The 27,463-nt window shown below is 38.0% G+C and overlaps 1 protein-coding gene across 11 annotated transcripts in view; it reads right to left on the minus strand.

Annotated features, from left to right (window-relative positions):
* Nucleotides 1-27,463, minus strand: part of WNK2 (WNK lysine deficient protein kinase 2) — a 118,271-nt gene that overhangs the window by 89,443 nt on the left and 1,365 nt on the right. For all 11 annotated transcript variants that reach the window (XM_081970596.1, XM_081970595.1, XM_081970594.1 and 8 more), the window contains exon 2: nt 26,074-26,973. In XM_081970596.1, the coding sequence (XP_081826722.1) occupies nt 26,074-26,946 (873 nt within the window). In that variant the 5' untranslated portion in view covers nt 26,947-26,973. The remainder of the gene's footprint in view (nt 1-26,073; nt 26,974-27,463) is intronic.

Below are 27,463 nucleotides of genomic sequence, written 5' to 3' on the forward strand. Positions count from 1 at the left end.
CAGTGCACACACACGCACTGTGCGCACATTGCAAACCGGTAGTATAATTGGCAGCAACCCACCCCTGCTCTGTTAAACACTACCATCTTGTAGGACCTAGGAAGCATGCCTTTAATGTTGCAGCTCCAACCTGCTGGAATTGCAAAATGAAAATTTTTGAGATCTGAGAATTTGGCTTTGGTTCCAGGTTTGGGACTGATGTTTACTATTTGTTCAATGGCCTGTTTTGTTTTGTTAGTTTTGCTGGCTGTTAGATTGTTTTATTTTGGTCTGTATGTTTGATTCCATGTTTTTAGCTGTTTTAATGTTTTGTCTAATTTCGTACACTGCCCAGAGTCCCCTGGAGTTGGGCAGCCAATACATTTAAAATAGTAACAAATAATAGGTGTAACATAAATAATTCTTAGATTCTTGCTTAGGAGTTGATTATTAAGCTTTCACCGGTCTTAAACTGTGAATCCAAAACTGTAGATGCTTATCATCTTTAGTATAGACTCAAGTTTGCACACTACGAGCTGGGAGGATGGGCGGATTGCTAACATATCAGAAGGGAAGCTCCGACCTTTGGATGGGTGTTTAAAGGAAGCAGCAGAAAGATAAAGGGCAACCCAAAAGGAATATTCAGTGGGCATAAAAATATTTTTAAAAGTTATGAGATTCCAAGAGAAAGAAAGAAAAAGGTGATTAAAAAGTAAATAGATGATGGAACTCCAAAAAGATTAAGAGATGATGGATAGCGATAAAATGTATTAATAAAATGAAAAAGTAGAAAATATAAATAGGGGAAATGGTAGCTAATACTAATAGATAATAGAATTTATTATATTCAAAAGTAAGCTAAGGGTAGAAGATGGAAGTTTAGGATTAGGTAATTTAATTGTATAATTAATATTAACTGTGTTAAAATATATTGTGAACTTAGAACTTTTAAGAATTAGAAATTAAGGGGATTTTGAGATATAATCCCGGGATTGATTAGGTTTTGTTAATATTTGGTTTGATTAGTAGTTCTAGATATTTGGGATATTGAAATTATGGGGAATAATGAGTAATTTTTAAAATATTAATTATAAGTGACTTAATAGGGGATAATATATGTATGGTAATTTTTAAAATATTAAATATAAGTGACTTTATAGGGGATAATACATATATGGTGAAAATAAATGTTACTTATTCTTAAATGAATTAATGGAAAACATGAGAAAGAACTATAAAGACAGGATACTATTGTTGAAGTTGAAAGATTAGGATTGTATATACTTATTTGTATTATCGTTGTTAGCAGTTTTAAAAGGGCATTGACCCAGTCAATACACTGTCCACAAACTATGTATACTGTGAAAGGAAAACTGTAAATAAAACATGAATTTCTTTAAAAAAAAAGGGAGGGTCAAAGTGAAGAAAGAACTTGATAAAATTAACATTGAGTTTTATCTAACAGAATACAGAAAAAAGAGGATGCATATAAGTAGGTGGGACATGACTCAGTAGTACATGTAGTTTTTGACTTACAATTATTTGTTTAGTGATAATTCAATTCAAAATTAAAATGGCATTGAAGAAAAAGGGACTTATGACCAATTTCCTGTCTACCAACATATACTGTTGGCAGAAAGGATTCCCTCAATGGAAGAGAATATTTGTAGCTCAGGGTTTAACTGTGGGATCCCTGGTGCTCTGTCAACTTGGTTGTTTTCTTGCTGAAATTTAATAGAATAGAATAGAATAACATAGAATTCTTTATTGGCCAAGTGTGATTGGACACACAAGGAATTTGTCTTTGGTGCATATGTTCTCAGTGTACATAAAAAGACAAGATACTTTCACCATGAATCATAAAGTACAACCAGTGGTGGGTTGCAGGCGGTACGCCCTGGTACGTGTGTACCGGAGCCAGACCGGAGCACTGGATACCGTTCTGATACAGTGCTTCGGAGGGCCCATCCGCGTGCCCGTGCTCCTTACCTGTGTTTTAAAGCTTCTGTGCTGCCGTGCACACGAATGGGGCATAAACGCTTGCGCGATGCTTCGCAGAGCAGCTGGAACGTCTCAGAGGGTCGCGGAGGTGCTAAGATGCATGGGTGCACACTGCACGCGTCCATAAGGACGGCATCGGCCCAGTTCTAACCGTACCGGTTGGAACGGGATTTGAAACCCACTACTGAGTACAACAGTTAATTAAAGTCATCGGGTACAAATAAGCAATCAGGAAACAATCAATATAAATATAAATCATAAGGATACAAGCAACAAAATTACAATCCTGCAGTCATAAGTGGGAGGGGATGGGTGATTACCTAGCTATTATGCATATTAGTTAAATATCTTCGAATAAAATAATAAAATAATAAAACAAGTAAGTTCAGATATTGTGATTTTAGGAAAACTCAAACCATCATAAAATTCCTAGGCAAGAAATTTATGAAACAAATTATATGCATGTATGAAACAAAGTTGTATCACTGCAAACCAAGAATCATGCCTATGAGGATGTTAGTTTACTATGGGGTAATAGTTTAGAAAAGTAAACAAAGAACTGTTAACCTCAACGATTTCATTTCATATGTGCTCCAAGAGAGTCTCAAAACTACTTGGATAGCCTGCCCTCTGCCCAGCAAGTATATATATCCCAATTCTGGATATTTACAATTGCATAATTTACTAGATAGTAATGGTCTAACACAGTATTATCAAACTTGCAGCATCACATGAGGTATCAGGATTTCCACCGCCCCTTTGCTAAACTGGATGTTTGGGGGGGAGGCGCTAGCGTGTGACATATTCAGCCCGCAGGCCAAGAGTTTGAAAGCCCTAATCTAATACTATGCACATATTGTAGGTATTTCTATTATTTATTGCCATTTAGTATAAACAGGTTCAATCATTTTGAAATAACACTAATAGCACATTCAGAGCTAAAGCTATCTCCTACCTAGCAGCTGTACAAGTCTTAAATTTGAACAATCCCTGAAGAACAAGTCTGATCTTAGGTGACATGACTGCTGAAACAATGTTTTGCTCTTGTTACGCAAGGTTACCAATAGGGATTAGGAAAATACTGTTTTAAATATGACAGGTTTAAATCTTTCATTAAAAAGATTTAGCATTGTAATTATTGCCTGCATATTGTGAATTCATAAATTGTCATGCTTCTTCAAAAGCTTTATATTTATTTAATGGAAACCATTAGTCGTGACATACAAAGCCAGGGTTTTAATTTAGAAGGTTCTATATTAGTTGTCAAAAGGAAGTTGGGGTTTTCTTGGCTCTAAATGTTTCACGTAATTTTATCTATAGATATATTAAACTATTTTAGTCTGCATTGTCATTGTGAAAAGAAAGGGGTGGTTCTGGTAACAAACAGACAGAATTTTATAATTAACATAAGACTTTTCAATATTTGTAATAATAATAATAATAATAATAATAATAATAATAATAATAATAATAATAATAATAATAATAATAATAATAATAATAATAATAATAATAATAATAATAATAATATAAAATCCACCATGAATATTAATAATTAATTTTGGTAAAAACATATCCTTCCAAAGATACTAAACATTAAGAGTTATGGAAGTGTTCAGTTTTAAGGGCTACATAATATATGGTTTATTTTCTGCCTCAGAAGTACACTATAAAACACATATTTTAAAGAGCATGGAATGTCCTATGTGGCTCTAACTCCTGTTTATGTGTATGGGGAGCAATTTGAAATATGCGCACCATAAAAGATAATTCATATATGTCTTCATAGACTCTGTTTACTGTGCTTCAACATAAGCCAAAATATTTAACAGTCAGACTAGTTATATTAGTTTGGTTATATATGTAGTACATGTGTAAGATATCAAATTATTTCCTTGAATTGCATGAATTTTCTAGGTCATTTTTCCTTCTAAGCTACAGCCTTCTCACCACTTACACAATTCCTCTGTAAGACTACATTTGAAATATTGCATCCAGTTTTTCTCACCACAATATAAAAAAATGTTGAAACTCCATAAAGAATGCAGAGAAGAGCAACAAAGATGATTAGATGACTGGAAGATAAAACATATGAAGAACAGTTGCAAGAATTAGATATGAAAAGGGAGTCAACCTATTTTCCAAAGCATCAGGAGGCATAACAAGAAGCAATGGATAGAAATTAATCAAAGAGAGAACCAACCTAGAACTAAGGAGAAATTTCCTGATAGTGAGAACAATTAATCAGTGGAAGAAGTTGAAGCACCCACAAGATGTTGTGAGTGCTTCAACACTGGAGGTTTTTAAGAAGAGATTGGATAACTATATGTCTAAAATGATATAGAGAAACGGTGTCAAACTCGCATCATCATCACAGTTGTATCACATGATGTATCGGGAATTTTTTCCTCTTCGCTAAGTTGGGTGGAGGCGTGGCCAGCACATGAAGCATCCAGCCCATGGGCTGCGAGTACAACCCCGACATAGAGTTTCCTGCTTGGGATAGAAGACCTCCAAGATCCCTTCCAATTCTGTTATTCTGTTGTATTCTCAAATAATAAAAAAATTAAAGCATTTCATCAAATGTAAAAATGCTATTGGAAATAAAATGAAGTAATTAGGTTCTCATCCAAACCTCCTAGGTGATGATAACAAAAACAGACCCTCCAATAGTGGATGTAATCTAAGTACAGGTTAATGAAAGAAATGTCCTTGTAGGTATCTTAAATGATTTAGGTTTTATACTTAAATACCAGCACTTTGCATGAATACAAATGAATTAGAAATCAGTGCAGTTGGTGTCATATAGTTTGCAGAATATTAGTTTTAACAAAACAATTTCCAAATACTTTCAATGGACAGTCCTACTGATAACTCATTGCAGTTATATAAAGCTTGAAGTGATCCAAAATATATAGCACTATAACCAGCTAATTCTATAAAAATAAAGCAGAAGAACTAATTAAAGCTGAACAAAGGCCAAAAGCAGTACATAATCCAGGACCACAAACTTACTCCTTGAGCTTGTATCACAGCATATGTATCATCACCAACACTGAATCTCCAATCACATATTAGTTTTCATTACTATATCTGCCTAGTTTGGTCTGGTTTGAGCTGCAACATTATTAGCTCACATCCACTCTATGATTACATTCAGGAAATGCAGACTTCATAGTCATCCATCAGGGATAGAGTAAGAAATATTGACATGAGTGATATCATTATGGAAACGCTATGAGTTATATATTTCAGCTGGAAACTATAAGGTAATTATATAAATGTAACATTTAGATAATGATATCATGCTCATGCTAACGTTTTGACATTATCAAGATTTGTCATAGACTCTAACGAGAACTTGTAGCATTTATGTCTAATTCAAAATTTCCAGTAAAATTCACTTAATTACATAAGAATATTTTACTGAAGAAATGGCTAGTCCTCATTTAGCGATCACAACTGATCACTGGCAACTTGAATATTAAGTAAACTGTGAGTGTGCTACAATCTTACTTCACCTTTCCTTGCTTTTCAGATCTGCAAAGGTCATAAATGTAATGAAGAGTCACAAAGTTACTTTTTCAAGGCCATCATAACTGCAAATGGTCACTAAACAAGGCAGTTGCTAAACAAAGATTAGCTGTACTACCTAAATGGGTGCAGTGAAACTTTGGGACTATGACTAATAAATATGGAATTGAGCATATGCATTAAACAAGGACAGGCACTAAATTGGATAGTAAATAAGCTCAGAGCAGTAATGTCATGTATCAGAACAGTGTGATAATATTTTCTAAAGTACTTGATGAATATAAAGTCGAATACAACAGTTTATTGATGGCAGCAATGATGGGCTAGGGATAGTGTTTGTTTGTTTGTTTGTTTTATTGGATTTATATGCCGCCCTTCTCCCAAAGGACTCAGGGCGGCATACAGCATTAAAAAACACATATTACAAAACTTAAAAGAAAATTAGAAACAATCCAAGAAACAAACCGAATTAATATAACACTAACATTTAAAAAATTAGATAAAATTAACAGGCCAGGCCGGCTTGCTGGAAAAGCCAACTTTTTAGGGCGCGTCAGAAGGACCGGAGGTCGGGGATTATGCGAAGCTTTGGGACAGCTCATTCCAGAGGGAAGGCGCTCCCACAGAGAAGGTTCTCCCCCTGGGGGTCGCTAGCCGACACTGTCTGGTGGATGCCACCCTGAGGAGGCCAACTCTGTGGGATCGCACTGGACGGTGGGAGGCTACTGGTGGCAGTAGGTGGTCTCGCAGGTACCCTGGGCCTAAGCCATGGAGCGCTTTAAAGGTCATAATTAGTACCTTGAATCGCACCCGGAAAAGAACCGGCAACGAGTGCAGGCTGCCTAAAAGGGGTGTAACATGGGAGCAGCTAGGTACCCCCATGATAACCCGTGCAGCCGCATTCTGGACCAGCTGAAGTCTCCGGGTGCTCTTCAAGGGCAACCCCATGTAGAGAGTGTTGCAGTAGTCCAGCAATAGGGCACTTCAAATTTGCTAAAAGGAAATTTATCTCTTTTTGATGTACGTTGAAAAGCATGGGAACTGAAATCTTATTTTTCAAACCTTTTCAAAAATTTAAAAAGCAATACAGATGTTAGTGAGTGAAAATTAGGAAAAAAACAAGTTTTATAGCAACTCACTGCCATCAGCGTCAGAGCCCCAAAAAATGTTCAGGAATAGAAGTGGCATAGTTTCCCAGTTTAAATTATATATGAATGTTCACATATTAAATGTGCATCTGTTTCAGAAACACACTAGATATTTTATCTGTGGAAAGAATGCATTATCCTGATGTGATAAATTGCAACAAAGAGCTTTTAAATGTGTGATATGTGACATATAGTCCCAAACTTTTTTTAAAAAAGGGGGGGGGATAAGATTTTTCAAATTAAGGAAAGGATATAATATCTAGAGATATATAACAGGTATTCTAACAATGATGGAATTGCAAAGCAACTATTCATTTTGGACAACTATATTCAACTCCAAAACCGATTGCTACATTGCAAAATCAAAATGTAGTAAAATAGAAATGATTTGTATGTTGCTCTCTGTATCTCATAAAGCTTGAGCACTGCAACTTGTCTGACACTTCATAAAGGGCCATAAATGCTTCAAAAATGTTCTAAACCAAAAGACATTTTAATTAGTGTATCAGTTGTTGTCTCCCCTGAAATTAAATATATGTCTTTGAAAAAATGCAATAAAAATATGGCTGCATAAAAAGGACTTTGCAACATACATCAATATGTGTAAACTTTTAATACACAAAAATCATAGGACCAAGATGGACCTTTTCTCCCCCACACTGGGACTATAAATGATCTTTAGCTGGTTTATTCTGCTCATTGTTCCAAATAATAGAAATAAAGAATAATTTTCTTTTGAGCCCCAAGATGGTAACAGAGAATAACTTCCAGTTAGTTCTTCCTCCAATCATTGCAGAAGGTCCTAGCTAAGCTTACTCTTTACTTTTAATGCCATTCTCCATTTATTTTTCTTCCTTCATTCCTCCAGATATAACCATAGGCTCATTTCCCCTGAACACCATACGAGTGTTCGGTATATTCCCTCTCACTTTTTTTTAACATCTTCAACACAGGGGTGCGTTCCGGCAGGCACTACTGTCAGTTCGCTTGTGTGTGCACTGTGCACATGGACTTCGCATGAGGGCTTGATGCGGGCTGCACGTGCATGCACAGAACTTAAAAACAAGATGGCGGCACCTATGGCAGTGCCCAGAGAACTGGTTTGGGGGCGTGGCAGGCCTGGGTCACTGCTGGTTCCAGCGACCCAGGCCACCAAACCAATACCAGTTCGGCCGAACCGGTCCGAACCAGCAGGAATCCACCACTGCTTCAACACCATGTAGGAGGTAACAAGATCCAATCTCATTGCTTCTCTTCTTTTCATACCAAGACTTGAACAAAGGAAAACAGAACCCCTTGATTCAAACTATTAGACAAAGCAACAGTAGATGAAGCAGCTCAGAAGTCACACTTGCTCTACCGTGCTTCACGCAGCAATGATTATCAAGACTGCCTAGTAAGAAGGCAGGCTTCACCCATTCAACGTATGCTGTCTCCTTTTCAGTATAAATGCTCTGGTGCTTGAGTATCTTAGAGCTATGCCTCAACACTCCAGGATGTACTTCACCATTAGTTTATTTCATTTTCAGATGTTTTAAGGTATCATGGGGACTTCCAGATGTTTCAAGACATCAACTATCTACTTACCAAGTGGGTTCATATAACCATTGCCACTGCTACAAATATTTTCAAAACCACATTGGATTTCCTTCATAGGGAATCTGGATTCCTAAGGTCATCTGATTCATTCAATATTTCCAGCATATAGACCCCAACATTCTTTCTATATTCTCTCCAGTCATTGGTCTGATTAGCATATCTGCATCTCTTTCAAATATGTACACTTGTACCTATTGTCCTGTCTTGTCCAAACTTTTTTAAATGCAAATACTTGGCTCTCTACTTCCCATATGCTGCCTTTTCTTTGTTCTGGTATCAGTCCCAAGAAAATTCAGAAAGATCCTTCTGGCTTTCATAGTGGCCCACTCCAAATAAATAGTACATATAACCCTAGATAGAGTATGTGATCTTGTTTATATATATCCTTCCTTTCAACAGAGTAAATGAAACATCCAGTCAAATAGTCCAGTTATCTTATCTATGCAAAGTCTTTGGTTTTCCAGTCACAGTGTGCAGTCTCCAGTATCTAGAAATGATTCTGCATACCATAACAGGTATATCTTTCCTATCAGATACGAACAAACAGAAATCAAAAGAATTAGTTACACACTAAAAATGATCAGATTTAGTAATACTAGTTTGCACTAACAAGGAGTAACAATCACAACCATGGATAAGATACAATGCGTCTGGGTTCATTCACGGGAGCTGCTACCTAACTTTCAAAGTAAACAGTGATGGAGATGAGACACAATTCCACAGTCTCCACTACTGAAATGGTCCTTCAAATAGTGCACGGAAAAGTTTATGTGAATTCTTTCCCATCCTAAGGATCATCAATAGCATTTGGGGGGCTATGGGACCTCTTTAATGCTTGCATAGCCAAATGATGTTTAAACTGACTTCAAGCACAGGATAAATTTATTGGAGGTCAAGGAAATCAGAGTAGACCTCTACAAATTTGAGCAACCATTACAATGTAATTCAGGCTGCACAAAACTTCACACAGTTAAATAATGTAGCAGATTAGGAAGAGATTAATTGAAGCAGGAAACTGTATCAGGTGGCTTGAAGTACTTTGTTCTTTTTCAAAATCCTGTGCAGATTTGCTTAAGGGATTCTGCTGATTTGAGTATTATAATATTGCAACTTCATTTCTTCTGTATGTGGGAAATAATGAGGGGAGTTGACTGGCATAATGAACCCTCTGGCACCAATAGAACGCATCAAACTTTCTACCATGAGACTTCTTTTTGGGGTGATAACGTTGCTATAGGCTTTATTCAGCATTTAAGATCTTGAATGGTATTTTTTCCCATCTTTGCTAATCGAGTTTTATAACCCTTTACAGGTCCTATCAATATACCAGTAAGTAGGGGTCTTAGGTATGGTTTCAAGCTTGGCTAGTTTGATACACATTCTTAAGTAAAAAATGTACTGAGAGGTTTCTTCACACAGAGACAAAGTTTATCAACAAGTCCTGTCATACCAAAACCATTTGTCAAACTTCATCACAAAACAGCAAATCAATGATTGTTGTTCAGACCAATGGTCAGAAAAATGCAAACAGCCAATGTGGTCTGTCCAGCAATTACTCTACTGCAGCTAGTGATAAGGAGTCTTCCTAGGAGGGGCCAAGTCTTCCGATCAGCTAACCATTATTCCTGGCATCGCAGAAAGCCCTGCGAGCAGAGGCAAAAAATGAAGCCATTTCACAAGTGAAAGGACCTGTCAATTTGAACATTGCAAAAAAAAAAGAGCATGTAAGAGCATTGCAGCTCTCTCTTCACTAGCTAAGCTACCCCCTTAATCACTTTTTCACCTATTGTTTTGCTGAGCTACATTATGCAGGGCTGTAACAGAGCCTTTACTCTCTTCCTTCATGAAGGATTACAAGCTTAATTCAATTGCCTTGGTAGCATTTCAGCAGAAGTATTCTGTAATATATAGAATATGTTGTTTGTAATTTTGCTCAGAAATGCAATGCAGAAATAAACTGGCAACCAGTGCAGCTGGCAAAGCAGAGGTGTTACCTGGGCATACAAGGCATATTTTGGGTGACTAGACACCTTCTGATCTGAGCAAATTATCTTGACTCAAATACAGCTGGTTTTGAAAATAGATAAAATATTCCATATGAAACTTGGAAAACTATCAGCTACAGTTTTCCCTTCCCAATACCCTTTTAAGACTATTTTTTTCTTTTAGAACAATCTAAAACTGCCAAGTTGCTATGTATCTTCTGATGCTTTTGGAATTCAGAAATTGATAGAAACTGCCTTGCAGGAATTAAGAACTTTAGTCAGACATTTTTATTACAGTATTGTTGTTAATCCTTTCTAGTGGCACCACTTTTATCCTGTTGCAACTTTTTAGGTGATACTGGTGGATTGTTTCAGAAGATTATTTACCTCTCACGAATGAGGCAAATATACGTGTCCCAGGACAATGATGCAACATCAAATCTGGGTTGGTGATCGGGACCAGAGATTTACTCTTGCAAGTTTTTGGATTGTGCTGGAGTCCATCTTCAGTACATCCTTTGGGCTTTCTGTAAGTCATGTTTAAGCGGTACTTAGGAGCTGAGGTTTTGGTAGCAGAAGAAAACAACATAGCAATCAGCCAATAGAAATACACCACATAAACATGACTCACAGAATACCCAAAGCATGTATTCCAATAAAGATAAGTTCCCTAAAGATGGGCTCCAGCACAAGATTGGAAGAGTAAATCTTGGTCCCGGTGACCGACCCAGATTCTACGTTGCATTATTACCTCTATTTAATCTCTCAGCTTCTAGTACATAATGAGTAGGTTGTAGATGGCCTGATGAGGGCTGTATTCAATTTTATGGGTTATTCCAAGAACAGTCTATAAAAAGAGAGTAAGTAGAATGCAGTAAGTAGTATGGAGAAAGGCTGAGTGCCAAAGAATTTAGGTCTTTGAACTATGGTGCTGGAAAAGACTCCTGCGAGTCCCTTGGGCTGCGAATTGATCAAACCGGTCAGTCCTAGAGAAGATCAACCCTGACTGCTTTTTAGAAGGCCAGATCCTGAAGATTAAACTCAAATACTTTGGCCACCTAGTGAAAAGGAAGGACTCACTGGAGAAAAGGCTAATGCTGCGAACAATTGAGGACAAAAGAAGAAGGGGACGACAGAGAATGCGGTGACTGGATGGAGTCATCGAAGCAGTAGGCGTGAGCTTAAATGGACTCCAGAGGACAGGAAGGTCTGGAGGAATGTTGTCCATGGGGTCGTGATGGATCGGACACGATTTCGCAACAAACAACAACAGACAATAAAAATATAATTCCTGGCTAACCTGTTGGAAAGAAAAGAGCTTCAGGATGGAATGGAACTGTGGTAGTGTTTTCTCATAACACATTTAAATAGCCTAGCTTTATCCTTCACCACTTTCCTGGTAACAGCAAAGAAGAAAGAAGGAGTATCCTTTGCTTTTTTTTTTACTACACAACTTAGTGGAACACAATCTAAGGGAATCTACATAATTCTATTTTGTAAAGTTTAATGAACATAGTATCCACAATAAATCCTATTCTCTGTAAGCAACAGCCAAGTAGAGTATTTTCACATTCTAAATAAAAAAGCACAATGAACCGCATTCTTTTTCTGACATTTCAAGCTCCCACATGTAACCTATTTTACTAAGTTCAGAAATCCACTATTTGTTCTGTAAGTGCCTACAACACCATTCACAAGACATCTTAATAAATCAACTGAACTTCAATATCCCACTCTAACTTGTGGCAAATAATAAATAAAGAGATACATCTAATTCTAATACTTTGGCAGTACTCTACCAAGCATTCTCCCAAAATATTTCCAAATGTTATATTGAACACAGATAGCTCTACTCTAGAAAATGTTAGCAGTAAACCTGGATTTATTTTAGAACTGGGTCATTACGGGTTTTACAATGAGACAGCAGAATAGTGTAAACACAATTATACGAAACAGCACTTGGACACAAGCTTGCACAAACAGAATCCAATTATTGAATCTGATATTTGCAAAGAAGGAAAACAGAGCTTGCACAAGTCATAGAAGGCCTGAACTCACAAATGACAACTTAAGCTACAAAACTGATTACTGTTTTATAGTTTAACATAGGCTTTATTGTCATTGTACATCATGTGTACAACGAAATTGGTTGTGCAATTTCTGCAATCAAACGTAGTGATTATTTTATTTATTTATATAAAACATAAAATTCTGCAGTGCTTGTACAGCATTCAAGTTAGCTAAATATTGAAAATAACATTCCAGATTGTGTTTTTTTTTAAAGCCTACTTGTTTAATGGATTGGATAGGTCAGATAAATTAAGGGCGTCTCATTAAAATTACACATTTATGCTTGCTTGCCTATTTTTACTAAATAATCACACACTATGGGAGTACACTGCCAACTTAACCTCCTGGGACAGCAGCCAATTATAATCTGGTGGAAATACCAAACTTCACAAACAGAGGACTCATCTTCACATTCCGCTTACCACAGCATTTCATTAAAGCTTTTTGCAGTGCATGTCCATTTAATGTCACCTCCATCTCAGCACACAGTCCAGAAGCATATTCAGTTTTTCTCTCAGAACAAAACTTTACATACAGACAATGTTGGAGGAAATTTGTGATAAATTTAAGCCTCTCAGAGTTGCTTGCTAGTGAGATGGCAACATATACATTTAATAAATAAATAAATAAAATAAACTTGAAGAAATAGGTATCGGTAGAAAAAAGGAAATAAAGAAAGTTAAAGTCACAATAGTACAGGGAATTCTCTGGTTCAGGTTTCTTTGCCGCCCGTTCAGGCATACATTTTGGTGGGAGGTATTGATTTATAGAGGTATATCAATCTTTTCTTTTTTGACAGGACTATCAATCTCCCAGAAGATTGATATTTTATGAAATGAAATCATGGATATTGCCATCTAAAGGTCATTGCACAAAAGAGGCGTATATTAAAAATAAAAATTATTTATGTTTTATGTGTGTAAAATTTTAAAATCCTGCTAATCAAAGTCAATGCAGGAATTTGAGAGTTTTTTATTTTTTTAAAAAATACTGGAATCTTAACACGCATACCAACAGCACTCCTAGATGACATGCACACTTTCCTGCTTACTAAACTAATTTTATGCAGCCTTTCTCAGGAGTAAGAGCCACTTAGCTCCATTCTACGTAGCACAGAAGCTTATGAAAATACAACACAGGATAAGGGCAGGTGTTTTCCCTATGCAGAAAAAGCCTCCTAGCTATCATCTACTCATATTTACATATACCTTTTTAATAAATTATATGTCAAAAAATAATATATGAAAGTTATTACTGAGATTATTTCTGAAACCAGACTCATGACTGATTTTTCCTCTGCCTATCTCTGGGCCTTGTAAGCTCCCTTACCTCCTGGATGTTCTTTTCATTTCCTACTTTTAAGTATTTCTGCCAAATAAAATACCTATCTCTTTTATCTTGTGTTTGTCTAGACACTGGATTTTAATTTCCTTCACTAAACTGCTCTAACAATCAAGACTGTCCACAAGAGACCATGTAATTAGCCGACGTGACCAGATTTTTGGACTTAATGTTCTTCATAATGTTTTCCACATAATCTTCTGACAGTTTATTGTACACAAGTAATATATTAAAATAAAAGTTATTTCACATTGTAATGTTATGATAAAATTAACACATTAAATTCACTTAGTGCTGATATGTTTGGACTCCAGTTGAGATAAATGAAAGGTTTTGTTTTTCAGCCAGTTTGTCACAAATTCTTTCTAGCACTTACTACTTCTTTGAATTATATAATCACTCTACCAGTCCCTCTAGATTTTTCAGTTGTCTTCAATACTATCAACCATGATATTCTTCCAGCTAATCTGTGCTGGTTGAGAATTGGGTACACTTCAGAGGTTTGCTTCCTTCAGAAGTGGATGGTTCCAGTTGATTACATGGGAAAGGAGAATTGAAGTCCTGTCCAACTTCTTCCTCATCTTATTTAATATGTATATGAAACTGCTTTAGAGAAAGTGGTGGCCAACGAGGACTTTACCCTTGTCAGCCACAGCAGAAGGTATTGACAACATTCTCTCATTAGCTCATCATCTCACAGGTGGACTATTATAATATACTCTACCAAGGACTGTCCTTGAAAATCACATAGAAACTGCAAAGTTAAAATATAGTGGCCTATATGTTAATCATGACAACCCATGAAACTGCATTGGTTGCCAATTTGTTTCCAGGTAAAATTTAAGATGCTTTAAAGCCCTACATGACTGGCTATATTTGAGGCTTTCTCCAAAGAGCCTCAGATACACTCCCTGTATGTGCAATGAGAAATGGTTTGGATGCAAGCTTGCTCCATAGGAGCTCTCCTCCTCCTCCTCTTCCAAGACAGCACTCTCAGTTTTAACATTTAAGAAGATTTTAAAACATTGCTTTTTCAACACTTAGAACCTTTAGAAGTTCCTGTGTATGGGATGTATTTTTGAGTTAGTGACATACAGGATCATGGCTTCTATGATTATAATTGGTTTTCTTTTTTCTTTTTTTTCAAAAAAATTTATTGGTTTTTTAAAACATTTATAAGGAAAAGGGTAAGTGGAATGGTTACAAATTTTGGCAGTTGCAAGTGTGGCAGACGCCCCCTCCCTCCAAACTCATAAGATACATCTAAGTGTAAAACATTAATACATAATCATAAAAAATCAGCATATTAATTCTAGAAAAAAGAGTTTTCAATCAATTTATATAAATATGATATATAGTCTAGATATAATTTCATTATTACTTTCGGTCTGTTTATAACATTGTGGTTTTCTTATTCATTTTTGTGATCTGAGCTTTCTTGGTGTTGCCCCTTCACCCCCCGCTGGCAGAGCTCCGGCCCCTCCCGTGTCCTGTATGACCGTTGTAGCGTCTTCTGTTGTTTCTAGGTTCGCTTTATTTTTTTCCATAAAGGCCTGTGCCTCTATGGGTGTATTGATTCTGATTCTTGTCTCCTCCCAGAATATCAGCATACCTTCAGGCATCAACCATCTAAACCACACCCCCTTCTGGTATAGTTTATTCGCCAATTGCGAATAATTTTTCCTTTTCTCCCTAATTTTTTGGGGGATCTGCTTCAGGATGATTATCTCCCTGTCATGATATGTCAATGCTTGCCCCCTTTGTACACCCAGAATTTCATCTCTTGTGCTTTTCCTAAGGAATTTAATATGAACCTCCCTGGGTACATTGTGTGTTCTGGCATATGCTGAATTCACTCTATAGACCAGATCTATCTCCCATTCCATCTGCTGTTTATCTTTGTGTATGTATTCAGCTAAAATATTAGTCATAATGTCCCTTATATTTTCCCCAAATTTCAAAATTTCCCCATTTTGAAATCTAAGATAAAAGGACATTCTCTCAAACTCTGTTTTCATTTGTTGGATATCAAGTTCTTTGTTTCCCTTCTGTAAAGCCTCTACCCCCCCTCTCGCCTCCGCCACCCCACCCTCCACAAGGTCCAGTCTCTGTGAGTTCTTATAAATTTGGACTTGGTTCTCTTTAATTTCTTCCTTCATTTCTTTTAATTGTTTCTTAATTTCTTCCTGGCCCTGTATGAGTTGCTGGAGCATTTGTTGCAAATCCATCTCTGTACTCTTAGGTTGCATCAGTTCTGTGATCTTTGACTGTGTGGCAGGACTGGATGTTGCAGATGTCGGTGCAGAAGTAGCAAAGACAGGTTTTCCAGGGGGTGGTCTTTTTGGAGACATGGTTTATAAAACAAAGAGATCAGTCAGTGTAGAGACTGGGCAGCTGGAGAAGTAGAGCAGGCAGATGAGTCCAGGAGGCAGAAGATCCAAACAGGTGGGAGTTTCTTTAATCAGTCTAGCAATAGATGAAAGTTTTTTCTCCAAAAAGTTCAGGAAATAACAATCCACAAGAGATTCCTCTGGGTGACACGGAGACAAAGACCGGAAGCCTGAATTTTAAAGGTGGAGTCAGGTTTCACAGTTCATGAAGACAACGGAAGTGTGCCATCTTGCCCTGCCAGCTTTGGGCTCAGAGGCATAGGAAAAATTTTAAAAGTTCACAAAGTTCTCAGGTCATCAATAAGTTCTGAAACTAAGTCCAATGAAAAACTCTTTTACTGGGGTGAGGCATCATTAGTTGGCTCTCCCCCCTCCTCCTTCCCCTGGGGGCGAGAGCAAAATTTTTTCAAGCCGCTTGTCCAAGGGGGGGGGAAATCCCCCTCCCCTCCAGCCACTCCTCCAAGAAAAATCCGAAGGATTAACTTTTAAAATTACTGAAAAGTCCATCAACTCAAAAGTAAGGGAATGAAGAGAGGAAGCATCTCACCGCACCGCCGCTGCTTCCTTCAGTTTTGCGTTCTCCGATCGGCATGGAGCGAGATGCCCACGCGCCCTCCGATACTGCTCCCCGGTGCCTAGAGTGAAGCAGAGAAGCCCCCACCAGCCGCCGCCGATGCCAGGGCCCTCCGCGAGCCGCTCCTTCGGCCGGACGCCTCTCCGGGGCGTCCTGTGCCCCCCCAGAAGCGGGGGAAGCCCACCGGGAGAGCGGGAGCGGGCAAAAGCTTGCCCGTCGCCGTAGCCGCCGGAACCGGAAGTGGTTTTCAACATTATTTAATTACACATTTGTTTGTTGAGGCTTGTAGGCTATTTAAAATCTAATGACAGATGTAAGATGAAAGCAATCTTATAAGTACATAAATGCTGCATAAAACAAATCTTAAGGATTCTCTAATCCTAAAAGAATATCAACAGAATTAAAGAAAAAAATGAAAAATATGACAAGAAGGAAAATACCATTAAAATGTGAAAACAAGTAATATGCAGGAAAGCAAGGAAGAGATATAAAATATATCAGAAATGGAAAGATCTGGCCATAACGCATAGCAATAAAAATTAATTAGAAAGCAAGAGTTCCGAATGATAAATCAAAGATCAAATCACAATAGTTACAATAATCAAATACAGTCAACTTCAAAAATTAAGCGTATTTTTTATGATATTAATCAATAGAAAATGAAAGATACTTGACAGACTCAAGAAGCAATGAAAAATAAGTTTCAGAATTAAATAATAAATAAAAAAAACATTTACAGAAAATAGATACATTTTAAAATAGTTTTAGATAAATTCAGGGAGGAAGAAATACTGCTAATTAAACTGCATAGTTTAGTATAGTTTAATATAAGCAAAGTCAATTTACCATATTCAAAAGTATCCTCCTCTAGAAAAACTGCTGCTTTATATCCTGTTCTTTTAAAAAATATTTTTTTAAAAATAGCAGTAATTAATTAGAGTAATAAAAGTAGATAATACTGCTTTTTACTAAGCAAACAAATTAAAAAAGCAGGAAACAGAAGCCATATCATATTCTGCTGTGATTCAAAAGGGAACCATTCCAGTTATCATGTTAGGTTTGTTTAGCTCTCTGCTCTATCAAGCTGATTACTTCTTAACCATCACATCCTCTCCTATTATGAAAATACTGAACATTTTGACTTTCTCCATTTGTTTTCTAAAATCCTATTCGCCGTTAGCTTATATCTTTTACAGAAATGTAGTTTTCTTTGATAAACGTTATTTGTTCCATTACTTTAAAACTTGCCTCCAGAAACTAACTCAAAAGTACGCATATCAAATAATGAGGCATGAAAGAATTTGTCTAAACAGCAAGCCTAAACTCAGATTGCTTCTGTATTTCCTTCTAAGGCTTCCTATTATTCATCTAGGACAGAAACATTTTACTTCGATAATTCAAGCACTTGATACATTATCATATTAAGCCATAGCTTTGCTGACCTAAGACATTTTGCTTCCTGAAGCAAAAGCCAAATGGCATTCTTCCCTTAAGCAAGGGCCAATACACTAAAATATAGAAATATATCATCTAAGTAACAACTTCATCTCTCTCCTTAAATTTTGTTATTTGCATTTTAACTCTATTAAAGTTAATTTAGTTAGGATTTTTTGCAGTAAAATCAATACAACTCTGATGAGAAAATGCATTTATAGACATTGCTTTGTATTTCAAAGCTCATATTCTCCGAAACTCAGAGCAGTTTTGCAACATGCATGAGATGCCTGCTCTGTTTTATTGAGGAATATCTCTGGTTTGTAATATAAAAATGAGTGTTTACTATGTTTAATCTCTCTTCTATAAATCTTTTGCAAACAGAGCCAGTTTGGTCTAGCAGTTAGGGTATCAGGCTAGAAAGCAGGAAACTGTGAGTCCCGCCTTAGGCATGAAAGCCGGTTGGATGACTTTGGGCCAGTCACTCTCTCTGAGCCCAACCCACCTCATAAGGTTGTTGTGTTATGGGGGGGGGGGGAGGAAGGAGGAGTATTCAGTATGTTTGCCACCTTGAGTTACTTATAAAAATAATAAAGATGGTATAAATAAAATAAAGCAAAGCTACCATAAAGCTGCTGAAACTGCTGTAGGAATCTTGGATGCACCTACTTTTATCTCTAAAGAATTATAATTTTGGTGCAGCTTCTTGATACATAGCCTTATTTATAGCTAGGCACTTTCATTAGCTGCTTATAACCTTTCATATGCGCTGGGGTATGGGGTACACCCATATTCATATACTGTAAAAATAAAGGTTCCCCTTGCACATATGTGCTAGTCATTCCGGACTCTAGGGGTGGTGCTCATCGCTGTTTCAAAGCCGAAGAGCTAGCACTGTCCAAAGACGTCTCCATGATAATGTGGCCGGCATGACTAAACACCAAAGGCGCACGGAATGCTGTTACCTTCCCACCAAAGGTGGTTCCTATTTTTCTACTTGCATTTTTACATGCTTTAGAACTGCTCGATTGGCAGAAGCTGGCACAAGTAACAGGAACTAATACTGATGGAACAAATATTAATTTGTGTTGCAAAATAATATCCAATCTGGCTGCATCATAAGAGACAAATTCCGTAGCTGTTTTCTTTACAGACAGTACACAACTAGTATTTCTATTATCAGAAACCCTGATTCCATTGTCAATACCTTGACTTGAGATTGAATCATACTTTTCTTGCTATTGTCTTTAAAAACTTTCTAACAGTTTGTGTAAAATTGGTGCAAAATAATGAGATCCCATGAAATCTATATGGAAATGACTGCAATGGTTAATAGAAAGTATTAAAACTGTTGAAATAGAATTGCTCAAATTTGTTGTTTACCATTCTATGGGAGGAAAGAAGCTACCTAACACTGTATCAGATCACTGTTCTAACTAGCTCAGTATATTATTTTGATTGACAGCAGGTCTTCAGGATTCCAGGCTGTGAGACTCCTTCCAGTTTTACCTGAAAATTCCAAGGAATGTCAGATATAGGGCTTTCTGTACAGTAAATGCTCTATAAGTGAGCAATGGTTTCTTTCTTTTTGATTACAAACATTACAAAAGTGATCTAAACCCTGTTGTAAAATCCACACAATTATAAATAGAACTTTTAAAACAAAAAATTGTATCACTGTAGCTTGATAAAATTAAGCGCTTTCTTTTTTAAAAATAATGTATAGATACTTAAATGTCATATTATGACATTTCCCTGATGAATAGAAAACTGACATACAAAGCAAAGCAGAAGATAAATAACCACAGATTAGTAGGGTAAAGACCTGAAATATTTTCATCTGCTTAACTTTATGCTTTCAAAAAATAGGAACATTTGATTCTTAAACTGGGTAATGCATTTGTCTTTTTCATCTAACAACAATCACAAAAAAATATTACAATAGCTTAATTTCGTGTTTCCAAAAAACGATCCCTCTATATTCTTTATCAATTTAATCCTTTGATTGTATTCAGGTTAGGTCTTCTTTATTAAAGGATTTCACTTTAAGCTCACCACCTGAGACCTTACTATCCCTCACAGTTACAATTTCTTATGACAGAAACAGATGCACCACCTTATGTAGCTGCTTTGCTTGATTTACCCCTAAATATGGACATCAGTGTTCCAGCCAAATGACTGCTCACCTCCTGTCCTAAATATCTGCTGCTACTCAACATTAGCCCCTTGCATGCCATTAAGTATAACTATTTGGATTTCTCTGGTGTCCCTGCAGTGTTTACAAGAGTTATAAAGCAATGTTACTATTCAAGGGAAATGTGAGTTTAAGTCTTTTCCTCAGGTTACCATATTTGGGCTACAAAAATCCAGATGATTGGTTGTTAAAAACAAAAGGATACAGAAAGCTCTCTTCACCATCATCCAGTGATTATCTGGATTTGTTGCAGCCTGGATATACGGTAGTAGTGCTAATTTGGGTATGTGGGGGGGAGACATTTCTCTCTACCCACAGTATTAAGCTAACTCCAGAGCTGAAGGACTAGCAAGATTAACACTATGATTATGCAATGCTACATTTTCGCTTTCTAAGGACGCCAAAGGATTTCATTCCTGCAACGGGAAAGTTTGAAAGGGTAGATCTTTTTCCTAAAGGTAAATATACTAATCTGATCAAGTTCTCTTCCCTAATACAATATAGCTTCCCAAAGACCACAGGGCTTGCTTTCAAAAAGTGATACTATATTGTAATAAGCACGCGGTCCAGTGGTAGGATTCAAAAAATTTTACTACCGATTCTGAGGTTGTGGTTAGGTGGGTGTGGGTTGGTGGGCATGGCAGGGGAAGGATACTGTAAAATCTCCATTCCCCTGGAGTGGGGAAGGATAGTGCAAAATCCCCATTCCTCCTGATCAGCTGGAACTTGGGAGGCAGAGAATAGATGTGGGCGGGGTCAGTCAGAGATGGTATTTACCGTTTCCCACTACCGTTTCTCCAGAACTGGTCAGAACCTGATGAATACCACCTCTGACACAGTCATTATCATTTAATTCTTGGTGAAGTAAAGCCAAACTGATCACTGGAAGTATTTTTGGAAGTACTACGTATATAATGCATAGGTAAGATCAGGAGAAGATCTGACAATGAAAAATCAAAGATACTGTTTAAAAAGAGTGACTGAAACTATTATAGCTAAGTACAATCACTGGCCCTCAAAGAAGCGGGTATTGACAGAAAAATTATATCTGTGAATCACAGAACTTCAGAAATAGATAAATGGCTGAATAATGTAGCTTGTTTTCAAGGAGTTGTGGTATATTATAAAAATAACATTTAAAGTAACCTATAAATACTTTCATATGGTAATATCTTTGTTCTTAAATAAATTCAGTATCTTCAATTAAATAAAAATTTCTATAATGAAAGGAAAGTAGCTTTGTATTTTTAACAAAAATTATCATGAGATAATATTATGAAAAACATCAAAAGTCATGTAGGATATACGTGAAAATATCTTATTCTGAAAAAAGAAGAGTTAGAGAAAAGGAATATAGCTCTTTCTACAATCATATTCCTGAACATTCCCTTAATATTTAACATCTAAGCTATACACAAAATCTAAATATAAGCTGCTAGCTATTTGCTTATTTAAACTAAACACTGGGCCTATATTGAGACATGATATATTAAATCCAGAGTTTTACCAATTACATTTCATTATCAACAGAAACCTAAGCATAACTTCACACATTACATTGGGGGGGCGGGAACATATCTTATCTATTTCACACAAGTCAGTAAAATTATAATGTGATTTGCATGCATACAAGGATTATTTATAACAACACATTTGAAGCTTTATTACACACTATCCCCAGTCAACTTATAACTAAAGCCAATAAATAAATAAAATTATATCTTCTTGCTGCTGTCAACTCTTACGCAAAGGAAAGTATCATATTGTTAGCTCCATGTATTCCTAAAACACACAAAAGTTTACCAATGAAATTGCTAAGAGGTCAGCATCTAGTCATAAGTCATTTCCTGACAGCCACCTGTTTCTAATGCACAACAAGCAGCCTGCTAAGCAGACTTGTGTGATCCTCTGGGATTTTATCAAGACAATAAATTCACGGCCACCCCTAAAGACACACAGCTGAATGCCTCCAACATCTCCCAGCCTCACCGCTGAATCTCCTCCCACACAGCCACTGTTCTGCTAGCTGCAGAACAGCTGACTATCATCCCAAGCATCCATTTGTGGCCCTGTGATTATTTTTAATTATCCAGTGGGGCTCTTCCCCAAGTTTTGCAAGCCTCTTCTAATGTATAAGACCATGGAGAGTCCTTCTGAGTTGTCTGCATGCAGCAGAGAGAATAATGGGTTTCACATTTTATAAGGGTAGAGAGATTGGCCTTGTGATTATCCTTAACTTTCTCTGGCATGTTAGAATGAAAACCCGACTTTCAAGGATAAAAAGTGACTTTTTTATTGTTGCCAAGTACTTCCAGAGCCAAAGGGCTAAGAGAAGGGTAGACACAGTTTTTGAGCACAAATACTGATAAACAAGGCCGAGCAATACTGTCAAGTATCACTTGTCAAAAACCTACTGGCTGCTTCTTTTTCAAATGAAAATGCTCCCTTTTGTAATAATTTCTACATGGCTGGGACCCATTTCTGCTTACTAGAGGAACTGACAAACACATTCAATTATTCAGTGTAATAATGTTACTCAGTCTAGGACTATGGAAATATTACTAAATTTATTGAACTATATTATTCATTCATGTGTATATACATACACACATGCATGCAGAAACATGCAATATTTCACTGGCTCTAACCATAGAGATCCAGTCACATTAGGCAAAATTCTGTCTTTGAAAAAGTCTTTAATGCTGGGAAAGGTGGAAGGAAAGAGAAGAGAAAAACTAGCAGCAAGGTGGGCAGACTCAGTTACAGTAGTGATAAGTGCATCAGTGGGAGATCTGAAAGAATAGATTAGAGATAGATTGCCCATGGAGACATCTATGTGGTTGCTAGGAGGCAAAAACAATTTGATGGCTAATAATCAATAAAAACTATAGAAATTATATAAATCAAAATTCTATAAGAACAAGCCCAAATAAATTGGAAAGTCACATATGTCCTTTTCTTCCATCTTCACAAGGCAGTTTATAAGATACCTAGGACTAATACTAACCTTGTCTCCAAACAAAATGCATCTGAATCTTTTTGAGTGGATATGTTGAAGATGGTGAAGTACAACAGGGCACACAACATTTATCCAAGTTATTCCTTATACTACTAAACTATGTTTTATTTAAAAAGGGTCAGAAAATTATAAGGATAATCTGCAGCATGGCCCTAATCTGATTTCCAAAGGAGATACCTTAAAGACAAAAATTTGTGTTGATACTCTTAATCAGCCCATGCAAGGGTTGAACTTTGTAGCTTTGGGGCCAGCCAAATTAGTTGTGAAGTTGGTCTTTTCAATCGTTCTAATTACAAAAAGTAAATGGGGCAGGAAAAGGATAATTATCTAAAAGGACAGGAAATTTATTTGCAATTACTACTTAGATAGGAATTTATCAGGCAGGAAGGATTCATGTTGTGTTAGAAGAAACAGCAGTTGTGAGATAATCCCCCAAGGATGCTTTTACTGTCTCTTGGAAATGTGATTAATCCAGCCTGTTTTCATGGTAATCTTGGGACCAGTTCATAATTATAGGTAGATGGGTTAGAAAAACAGAGCTGACAACTGATTTCTTCATCATATATATATATGTTAATCTAGACAATATGTTCTTTAGCACGATGAGAATTTCCTATAGTTTGGTGACAATATGAGAAAATATATATATATATATATATATATATATATATATATATATATATATATATATATATATATATATATATATATATATATATATATATATATATATATATATATATATATATATATATATATATATATATATATATATATATATATATATATATATATATATATATATTTTCTCATATTGTCACCAAACTATAGGAAATTCTCATCGTGCTAAAGAACATATTGTCTAGATTAACACACCAGTTTTTTAAAAAATGATACTTAAGTAATCACCCAATCATGTTTTCATATAATTTAGCATAAGCTTTAGCCACAGCTTTGTGACTTCATTAAATAAAACATCAGCCAGAATTTCAGTAGAAGTTTAATGACGAGTCATTCCTTTTACCAACTAAGTAAAGAAGCTTTTAATGAGAGAAAGTGGCACTATTGTGTCTAAAACAGAAATGATAAACTAGTCCTTTTATATACACAACTAGTTCCAGAAACATCAACATTCGATTTTCTTCATTCATTCAGGCTATTTTAAAGTTGAATTAATTCAAGTCTAAACAAACCAATGGTTGGTTTTTCCTATTATTACTCCATTATTCTCACTCAAGTATGCAAACTTACTCACCTCCATAGGACTTCTGAATAAGCATGTACAAGCCTGTCATCCTATGTGTAGCACATTCTACAATTAAAATAAAACAGCCCGCTACTGCATAAAGAATAGGATTTATCACTTTGAAAATATCATATAATAAGCAACCCATCATCTGTTGGATTGGTCATCTTTTCAGAAATATTTCTTCATCTAAACAGAGCACCAGAATGACCATGGGAAGCAAACAAGCAGAGGAGCAGGAGCAACTTCTGATTTCCTACTGGCTTTCCCATTGACTTTGCTTGTGGGAAGCTGGCAGGGACCATTGGAAATCATTCCTCTTGTTTGGCTGACCTGCAGAACTGCCTGCCACTTTGCTGGGAAAAGGGGAGTAATGGAATGGCTAAGGGTGGGCAAAAGAGGAGTGTTAACAGATTTTGATTTCCTGCTGGCTTCCAAATTGATATTACTTGCAGGAAGCTGGCAGGGGACATCAGAAATCACTCCTTCCTCCTCAGTTGAACTGCAGAACTGCTTTGTGACTTCACTGGAGTGAGGAGAACAAAGGAAACTGTGGACCATAAATAAAATTGCACCCCACTCCCCAATTCCCATCCTGACATGCTCCCTAGTAGCCCCTCCCTACAAGGAAAGAGAGAGTTTTCCCATTGACTGATGGTGCCCCCCCCAAAAAAAAACATCGGAGTTGATCCCTTAGCATTACCTCATTGCCACCACCATTAAGAGATTTCAAATTTCAACCTTGGTTCCAAAGCAGCTACCTTTATTGTGCCACAGACATGATGCTAGCAAATATTGCCATCTTCACTTGCACTGTATAAGCCTGTTTGGTACATTCAATAATTGGTACATTCTCCTGCCACTTGCCTCTTAGGTCTTGGCACCAACAAACTGGGTATAGAGGAAGCAGCAAAGAGGGTATGGTCCCCTAATTTTCCCTTGAGTCATGCAACCTACAGGTTTCTGGGAAGTACAATTGGAAGGCATGGTAGTGTTGGAAACAGCCACAACTTCCCCAAATTTGAATCCACCAAAAGTCATGGATCCTGGCATCCATTAACACATTTGAGTTATCTGGGATTGTTACCCTCAAACTTCCCATTTCCCCTAATCACAAATAAACAGATCCAAGAGTTGTAGTAGTATATATACTGCAGATACCTTAGCATGCCAATATAAATGCTGCTACTTCTCTGAAATTATTACTTTAATTAATTCAGAGAATAATAATTAAAAACAAGGGTTATTCAAAGGCCCTATCATTTGGCAGACCTCCTAAAATTTGCTGGTCTCAAGCACAGAACAAGAAAGTAGCTTGCCCTTAGTAAAGCCCAGAACATAAGGGGTTAATCCTAGGGGGAGTGTGTGTATGTATAACCAGAGGGGGGGGGGAGGAGGGGAGATGAAGGATGGAACCAATGAAAACACTGGGCTATAGTTAGCTCCGGGAGGATAAACTGTGGAGATTGTTCCAGCAAAGCTTTGATAGATGACACATGCACTTTGTCCCCCAGCACCTACTGCATTTAAGCCCAGACAAGACATTTGACAGGGCTTACCTGAAGTTCGCACCAAGCAACCTCAACCCACGTTTCCGTGTCGAGCCCCTTGTAGACTGTTTTGAAAGATCCTCTACCAAGTTCAATATCAAACTTTAGGAACCTGCCATCGGGGGAGGTGGCCACCGCTTTCATATCGGCCTCCTCCTCTTCGTCTTCGGCCTCCTCTTTCTTGGACTTGCCCTGATCCTTGGAAGGTTCGGGCACCTCTTTTTTCCCGGCATCCTCCTTGCTGCCGCCCTCCTTCGCCTGGTCACCTGCCGGGAGCTGCTCGGCGACCACCTCCTTCACCTGGCCGGCGGGCTCCTCTCCCGGCCGCGTCTCCTCCACCACCACCGGCCTCTGCCCCGCTTTCGGCCTCTCCGCGATTATCCGCCTGGTTTTGGAGAGGATGAGGATCTTCTTGGGCTGCGGCAGCGGCGGCGGCGGCGGCTCCGCGGGCTCAAAAGGGGGTTCCTCCTGATCTGAATCCACCACACTCCTCCGCAGAAAGCGCTGGTGGGCTGTTTTGGGATCTTTGGCGTAAGGCACACGGGGAAAGGGGGCGGGGGCCGCAGTTCTGCCTCCTTTCGGCACTGCAGCAGGATCCACGCCGCCGCCTCCTCGACTAGCGCTGCCTGGCCCACCATCCATATTCATATCCTTTCCCCCCGCAGGAGCCGGTGGACGAGCGGCGGCCTCTTGGAAACCGGCGGCTTCTGCTACACCAGCAGTTGTTAACTCGCCGTCGCCGCCTCCCCTGCGCGGAGGGGGTGTGCTGGCATCGCCCCCAGTTTCCATTACAACCGAGCTTTCGGCGGCTACTGGAAAAGATGGTGCCGCTCGCGCCGCCCGAGATACTGTCCCCGCTTTGTGGCAGTCATCACGGTGCATCCTCGTGCCGAAACTCAGCCGAAGCAGCTGCGAGGCAAAACAAAAGCAAAGGCGCTCGGATCTGACGTTGCTGCTTAACTCACCTGGCTAAGAAGGCGGCGGCAGCGGCGTACGCCACCTGCCCCGAAAGCTTTGCTGCCCGTTCCTCCCTTCCTTTCCCACCAAAGCACTCCGGAGATGGGAATTCTTGGCCGATCCCGCCTGCCTCCGAACGCCCTCAACCGCCTCTCCTCTCCAGCCGCCCCGCCCCGAGGGGAATGGAGGGCTAAAACGCAAGCCCTTCGGCGCCTGCTTCTCCGCGAGTGTTAGAAAGACCGGGAGCAAGGAAGCCTCTTATGGAGTGGTGTGTGTGTGTATGAGCGCCTTCAAGGGAAACCGAGCGACTGCAGTTCCACCCCAGGATGAATTGTCCGACTGAAACGCAGGTCGCCCCGCCTTTCTAAGGTCAGTTAGTGCACACACACCAAAAAGAATCCCAGGCACCGGCCGCCGAGGCGCACCCCGTAGAAACCCAGCT

This window comes from Natrix helvetica (genome assembly GCF_964273705.1).
Source record: "Natrix helvetica genome assembly, chromosome: 1".
In the NCBI taxonomy this organism is placed as follows: Eukaryota; Metazoa; Chordata; class Lepidosauria; order Squamata; family Natricidae; genus Natrix; species Natrix helvetica.